Here is a 7,931-nt window from a genome sequence, read left to right as displayed (position 1 = left end):
TACGGTATTTTGAGGCTGAACACCTAGGCGTTCAGGGGGGGGGTAGGGAGGGAGAGAACGGGGTCAAGATACTGGGAGGTTCCATTAATGAAGACGGGGCCATAGTGGTATACAGGTTACCACTCAGCGGCCGTTGGGTCAATCGTCAGTCGTCATCGTTAGACCAGTATTCGGCTTCCATGCAACCTTTAATCAACAGGAATTAATAATGTCTAGTGGTTCTTGCCGGGAAACTAGGACTGTTAATTTCGACTACAGAATTGAGTAGTGTTACTTCAAGCCTTCTTGCAAACCCATTTTATGCCCTAAAGATGTCGTAGTTTCATAGCTCTAGCCTTTCCTACTTTACCTAGGTACACCTACCTGTATTGCTTAGTTCTTCGTCCTAATGTTCATCGAATCCTACTGCTCATGTATCAAGTTCCTCTTACGGCCAGCCACAGTATGTATTACGTCTTTACTTATATATAGAACGACCGTACGAAGAGTCACTGACAGCCAAGTAATTTTCCAATGTTCGTTCCTTCATGTACGCCGTTCTGCCGAGACGATACTTTCGGATTGGGTAATATGTAGGTAGTCATTCAAGATTCTGTTTATATATAGTGGAATGGGCGCTCTTGGGAGGAGGCGTTATGACCGTGTGTCGGATACGGATTAGGGGTATTGCTGCAGTGTAGGTACTATGTGTGACGTGAATTCATGACGAACATAGGCTTGTAATCTCGATCTATAGTTCTACGGGGAGATGGGGAGATGGGGCTGAAGGGACGGGACGGGACGGGACGGTGCTTAAGACATGGGGAAGTGGTAGATACGTTGTTGTGCTGTGGAAGATGAGAATGGTGAGAGCTGGTTGGTTGTATCGTAGGGACAATATATTCTGTCTAAAATGAGTATTGTCTTAGATGGAGATATATCATGCCTAATATAATCACTTTATTGCTAGCTAGGCCATAGCTACCTATGTTTTCCGTACAGAGCTGAAGATGTTAGGTTAGGTACCCATGGCTCTATATTAGATGCTAGAACCGTTCGTTCTCGTATTAACCCTCTAGTTAATTTATATAAAGTGTGTCACGGACTTTTTCTTAATATCGTACCTAGCCAGACCTTAGGTGGCTTGGGATTCGGATACTTCAACTATTTCGAGTGATGTATATGCCGAGGTATAACATACTGTCTATATTAATGACATAACTCACATCGTACAGGCTCAAAGTCCACTGACGTACCCAAGCTAAAGCTATGACGGTTTGCGGGCTCGTCTAGATTTAGATTTGTCCCGAGAAAAAAAAGCCTCAATATCCCTTGTGCCAATCCCAACGTCCTACGAGAAGCAGGGACCCGTGTTCCTAAGCGAGTTTGCTCTGGATACCCGGAATACCTTTGCATTTTTGGTCTAGACCAACTTCCCGTGCGGTTGGTACGAAGCAAACTGGTCTAGTGTCACTATCACCGTATTTCCCGTGTCTTATAATGAAATATTCTGGGTTTACCCTTGATGGGCGTGCTTCGTAAGGTATGGATTGTGTAATGGGCATGGTGTCATGCCGTTTAGTGTCAGTATATTGTACTCATCACGAGAGAAATATAGTAGATTCTCTATTATATCCTGGTTTGAGCTTTTGGTAGCTTGCTTGTTTGAACATCAAGTGCTCTATGTCTTGAGAGAACCCTCCCCGTACCTGAGATACCTACCTGGGTATGTTACCGCATAGTAGGTAACTCTACATATGCGGTACAATGGAACGGGCTAGTAAATACAAGAACACTACTAGGAGCTTAGAGCGCGGTACAATCTTTGATCGTCTGGAATGACACCAACTAGGTAGCAAATGCTCTAGAACGCTAGAGACATGGTTCTCTAAACAGATTTCCAGCATCTCGACGCCAGGTCTGATCACGGCAAGTGATTGCGAGAAACTTACAACGTTGGGTGGTACTGAGACAGGAGGTTGTTTCGGTAGCCATGTAGACGATCTATTTCCGAATGCAATTTCATGTTGGAGGTCAACCATCTAAGAGATCGGGCGATTAAGGAGGCATCAACAGCGTCGATACGAATCACACCTCAGCTCCCTAAAATACCCGACTCGAAGGAGGCGTGAAGATATAAGCAGAGTCGGGTCAGAAGTCATAGTGGATGGTCGACTCGTCTCACCTTCAGACATGCATAGGATGAGACCTAAAATTGTGGCGTTAGGACAATCATCATGCGAACCTAACAGCCTGATCCTCGCGCGCTTAATGTGTCCAAAGTAAGCTTTACCGCCAAGTGGGTAAGGATCATGTCGAATTTACGTTATAGTCTGCTTGCTAATGCGGGAGACAAGAGTTTGGACCAGAAGTACTGGATGAGAGATCATCTTTGATAATGCCAAGGCGACGTCCACGAGCAATAAGCTTTGCCAAGTTGCCAAGATGCCAAGATCATGTCCATCGGAGGCGGGAAGTAAGCAATTCTTGGGATCCTTGGCGATGAGCGCCGAGACCTGAACAGCAAAGATCGCGGGGTAGCTATTTTTCCTTTTCTTCCTCTTCATCTCGGATTCGAATATGATATTTGATATTTGCTTTTGCTTTTCGGGATGTTTTGATGTGGCTAAGCTTTGTGGTTCGCACGCCACACAGACAGAACAGGTCAGGGGGTGTCGCCTTTGTATCGTTGCATCATACCTCGAGAAAAGATGTCTGCGGGAGAATATCAAAAATCAAAGGGCTGATCAGTTCTTACATACCTAGGTAGGTAGGTAGGTAGGTAGGTAGGTAGGTAGGTAGGTAGGTAGGTAGGTAGGTAGGTAGATAAAAATACCTCCTCGTATTTTCATCGCTTTATATGCGCTCCAATAGTCTATGGCGGAGGAGGATGTCCGACTTAACTGGATGTCTATCACACAAATTCATAGTTGTGTTATCCACCATTAATAAATAACATAAACTTGCTGCATTCCTCGCCGCGGGACCATCATATATGTTATCATGTCTTGTAATTAGCGAAGAATGTCCGAATGGTGGTCTATCACGCAGTGCCACCCTACGTACGGCGGCTTCTCCATTCCGGCTGAACAGAACGTACAGAGTTGCTTTCGCCTTGGTTGCCGTTCCGGGTAGGTAATCAAAATTAATCGATGTGGCTTTCTCTCATCCGTCCGGGTGACCTAGGCTGCAGAACTGCGAGACCATCGCGTCCAACCTCATAACGTACAAGTTTATTACAACTCCACGACCGCTGCGCTAAAGCGGACGAAAACTCCGTGTCTGCTGGACGTGATGCACGGCACTTGATGCTAAGAACGTCATGGTTTCTAAATTTGATTGAGCTTTATCCGGGAAATGCCGAATTGGTTGTACTGGTGTTTACGAACATCAAGTTATGGCGAATATTCGGGTGTTTCTTTAGGGTCCGTTATCGACGTGAGAGGTGTGAAGACACTTTCAAAGTGTGGAATTAAATAAGGACGAATGGAGGAATTGTAGCACAGTGCTGGAGTTTGATAGACACGCTAATGCTGAACTACTAGAAACTACTAGATGGTAGTACCATTGCACTGCAAGTGTACTGCAAGTGTACGGATTGCTGCTATCGCACCACTATCACATTTAGGTGGCGCGCAGTTACTCATATGTTGCACAGTGTGGACCGACCTCTCTTTTCTTCTTTTTTCTAGGTCGTACCCTTCTACCCGTCTACTAATGCACCAATGCACCAATGCACCTCCCTAAACACCTTCTGAGACGGGTACAATACATCAGGTTCTTAAGGGAGGCCGGTCCACTAATCAATTGACTTTCTGCCAACCAATCCCGTCGGACCCCGGCAGGCTAGAAGTCACCCCATCTCCAATACCTTTTCCCTTTTCCCCACTTAGCAAGGATTGAATGCGATGGGCGTTCAAGCAAGCGAAGTCTGACCTTTTGCTGTTTTTGCCCACCCCCAAACCAACCGTCTGTTGGCTTCCTGTTGGCTTCCCATCTCCCGTCTCTTTTACATCCCAAGACTTCTGGGCGCCCAGACATCAACCTCGAATCTCAAGAACCGACGAAAATCATCCCCGCTAACGAATCCGAACGAACTATTTGTTTTATTCAGCGTTTAAACAAAAAAAGTAATTGAATTGACGGAAATAATTAATTGGAGGATCGATTGTTGTCGCGCGAGAATCGTCATCTTGGGCGAAGCGAGTTTATACCGCGCACACCGTACTCGACCGACTGACTCGACCACGTAACACGGGCCCGTCGCGTTCTCGAAGCCCTCGTAGGCTATCCCTATTCCATGGCGAATGCCTCGCGGTAGCATCGCAAGTGCCTGAACGTCGTCGCTTAGCGACTGGCCGCTTGTTCGTCCCTCTACGATGGGTTCGCACTACTTTCGGCAGCCTAGGGTGGCTGCTACAGCGACATTGAGTCTCGATGCTTCCTGCACGCCTTATACCATCCCTTCGAGCGGTCTGTTGCACATTCCTGGAGCCGACCCGACGTTTTTAACGGCCAACGCCGTCTATTCGCCTCTCTGCACGCCTACCGTCATGCCCCAGCCCGCCATCATCGCGAACGGAGCCTTCGATTTGGACCAAACATCATCGGATTCCGGTCCTCAATTCTCCGACTTCCGCGATCCCTTTTACGCTTCGATCTTCCCGCAATGCTATGCTCTAGCTGCTACGACGGTTCTTGCTTATTTGCTTCTTATCATGCTTGTTATCGCGCCTCGATCGTTTCTTGACGGTGGGGTTGTTGTTTTAGGCCGGCGTGGGTTCACGAATGGTCCTTCGAATGGTATTAGTATTGGTGGTCGTCCGTGGCTGCAGAAGGTTGCGGCTTTAACCGTAGCTATATCTTTATCTATTGCTACGGCGGATACTTTCCGCGTAGCTGAGAAACAATACGCGTTAGGAATTCAGAATGCACAACAGCTTCAGGACGATGTGCTGGGAGGAACCCAACTGAAGGTCATTCAGCTCATCTCCGATACGTTCCTCTGGCTGGCCCAAGCCCAGACCCTTATACGACTATTCCCTCGACAGCGCGAGAAGGTTATCATTAAATGGACGGCTTTCTCGCTTATTACGTTGGACGTTATCTTCGGTGCCCTCAATAGCTTCCACTACACCAAACAGGGCAATACCAGGCCGCGCAGCTTTACGGACGCTGTGCCGGCGCTTAGCTATCTATTTCAACTATCTTTAGGTTTATTATATGCGGCATGGGTGCTCTATTATTCACTCATGAAGAAACGATATGCGTTCTACCATCCCCTTATGAAGAACATCTGCCTCATGGCAGCTCTTTCTATAATATCGATTCTTGTCCCGGTTATCTTCTTCGTCCTCGACATAGCGAAACCCGAATTTACTGGATGGGGTGATTATGTTAGATGGGTCGGTGCTGCCGCAGCAAGTGTTGTAGTATGGGAGTGGGTTGAACGGATCGAAGCGTTAGAACGTGAAGAGAAGAAAGATGGAGTTCTAGGAAGGGAGGTCTTTGACGGCGACGAAATGATGGAGGTATTTCCTTCGGACCTCTCATGGTCTAAGCGGCGGAAGAATAAAAGAAAGAGCGAGGACGATGATGACGGGGGTGAGAGTGGTAACAGTTCGTTATCAGGTGGCCGGAGCAATATGTGGCCAGCTATGTCATCTATTGCTAGCCGGTATAGGTCGAGGACAGAGAGTAGCCCGGATAGGAGACAACAAGCCGCCCCGACGGGCAGGTCAGCAGCGCGGTTCTTACAGCCCCCACTATGGCCTTCCCGACCACCCCCGGCAGTTACACCGGTAAGTAGAACGGATACTGCAAGTGCTGATAGCACCGTTTACGCGGTACGATATCAACCTCTTACGGAGACGACTTCGAGGACTACAGATGATAGGCATGGTCGACCCTTGTCTAGAAGCAATAGTGCAACCTCCTCGGCATCAAGTCCTGTAGCAGAGAGCAATGAACAACCTGGGAGCACGCCACCATCGCGACAACCCTCATCAGCGCGCCCCACAGAAAGAAGAAATGGCGAGGCAGGAAATTCGAGCCGTTGGAACTATTTGAACCCATTCCACCGTACTGCGAAGGAACCCCCGGCGGAAGTCCTTCCACACACAATACCCAAACAACCGAAAGGGCGCGATTACGAAAGCGTTGGTAGATGGGACCTCAGGGGACGGGTAGAAATCTTTGCCGCTACTCAGGCAGAGAGGATTTTAGAAAGGGTTCGACCGACTCCGGATACGGATAGCTTGCCGGTTACCGTTATACCCGCCCCTCCACGTCGCGGCGCGGCGCTGGCTCAGCTACTGGAAGAAGAGGAACTACAAATAGAGTCACATGAACCGCCAATATCTACCTCTTCGCCACCGACACCGGCACATACGCTGAGGAGTACAAGCGTCGCCGCCGGTCCCACGCCACATTCGCACCATGTTACTAGAAATAACAGCACGGCATCGACCGCGCCTAGGCCAATTCCAGGTCCAGTGGAAAGGAATAGCGCATATGTTCATAGGCCACCTAATACGCGCGATACGAACTCGTTGACAACTCCAACTCATACTCATAGGAGTGGAGATCAACGAGAAAGAAGGACTAGCGAAAGGCGACCAGTGGATGACATATTAGGGGATGACCAGCATCACGCGTCGTCACCTGTGTAGTGATTTCCGGCCCATTTCTATCGAATATTCCTGTGATCTAACGGCAGCGCGGCGCTTGGGGTGCATTGTTTCTTTGGCTGCATCATATGGCGCATTGGGTTCAAAAAGGGGAAGGAATAGCGAATTTCTGCCCATTTATTACGGTTGCAATATCTGCATTGATGGAGTACTGTTACGCAAATATAACGAGTATAACCGGCGTACTCGATAAGTGGCATCGGCTGCTGTATATAGGTCTTTAGCATTACCACTCGGATTAAGAGTGGGAGCATTGACGGCGCATTTGAATTGAGAGCGGATTGAAGAAGGGCTTTTAGTCAAGAAGCCTTTATCGAATAATGTTAGGTTATAGCATAACCCCAACTTGCTATGCGGTATTTGGGTCATGAATATGAAGCGATTATCATTTGCCAAATTTCATATCATATTTGGTTCCTAGGTAATCTATCATTATTTGTGCCGAGGTGACTTGTGCCTCATAGCCGACGGTGATATAGTAGTCATAACTTATAACTCGGACTGTTGAAGTGTCAGATATTTCTTATAGCCCCTAGTGTCTATGGTCAGTTTAGCGGTGAGTTATTTTAACTCGTACGGGAGGACGTGAGCTGTTGTTGCATATGTGCAAGAACGGAGTAGCATAGAATCCCCATCAAACCCTATGCATATTTAACATTCACCGCATTGAGAGACGCATTGAGAGAATGCTGAAGTTATGCTGAAGCAAAGTTACCGTGCCTCGGTCGAAATGTGAAGGCGTATAAGTAGGTGGAGCCGGCATATAGCCTGACAGCCGGTAACATCAATCTTGGCAGAGAGAAAGTGACCAATCAAAAACGACAAAAGCCTTAGTGCTAATTAAAGTTGGTGATTGCAGAAATCATATGCTTGCCCCGCTATGTGTGCTCCTGGCTGCTGGCAGAAAAGGGTCCAACTTAAAAGTTTTATTGCACAATCTTACCTACAGCACTTAAAAGCATAAATATGAGCTCTTAACGGGGCTTAGTACTAGTCCATTAATGCTAATCTGCCTATCAGACCTATCAGACCTGTCAAATCTTATCAATTCTCATGCACCAACCGACCAACCGACCACTGACACTACCACCGTAACTTTTTACCTCCTCTTCCTTCTTCTCTCCAACAACCACCTCAATTCTTTTTTTTTTCCCGCCTATCGATACTAGAAGTCTGGATTGCTTTCACTCCTTAAGCATTCTGGGATCGACTAGGTAGCCGGGATCGTCAAAGCCGGAAATTCCAATTGCTCATACCGTCTAT

At 47.5% G+C, this 7,931-nt stretch overlaps 1 protein-coding gene across 1 annotated transcript; it reads left to right on the top strand.

The window, feature by feature from the left end:
- The first annotated feature begins 4,189 nt into the window (after positions 1-4,189).
- On the top strand, positions 4,190-6,659 carry F4817DRAFT_104118 (pH-response regulator protein palH/rim-21). The gene has a single exon (XM_049297374.1). The coding sequence runs from the start codon at positions 4,359-4,361 to the stop codon at positions 6,648-6,650; it is 2,292 nt and encodes a 763-aa protein (XP_049159313.1). The 5' UTR covers positions 4,190-4,358; the 3' UTR covers positions 6,651-6,659.
- The last annotated feature ends 1,272 nt before the right edge of the window (positions 6,660-7,931 follow it).

Source organism: Daldinia loculata (genome assembly GCF_022478755.1).
Source record: "Daldinia loculata strain CBS 113971 unplaced genomic scaffold F4817scaffold_23, whole genome shotgun sequence".
NCBI classification, from domain to species: domain Eukaryota; kingdom Fungi; phylum Ascomycota; class Sordariomycetes; order Xylariales; family Hypoxylaceae; genus Daldinia; species Daldinia loculata.
This window is presented reverse-complemented; position numbering and strand designations above follow the sequence as displayed.

Coding starts and splice junctions, on each gene's coding strand:
- F4817DRAFT_104118 (XM_049297374.1), top strand. CDS start 4,359: ATGGGTTCGCACTACTTTCGGCAGCCTAGGGTGGCTGCTACAGCGACA.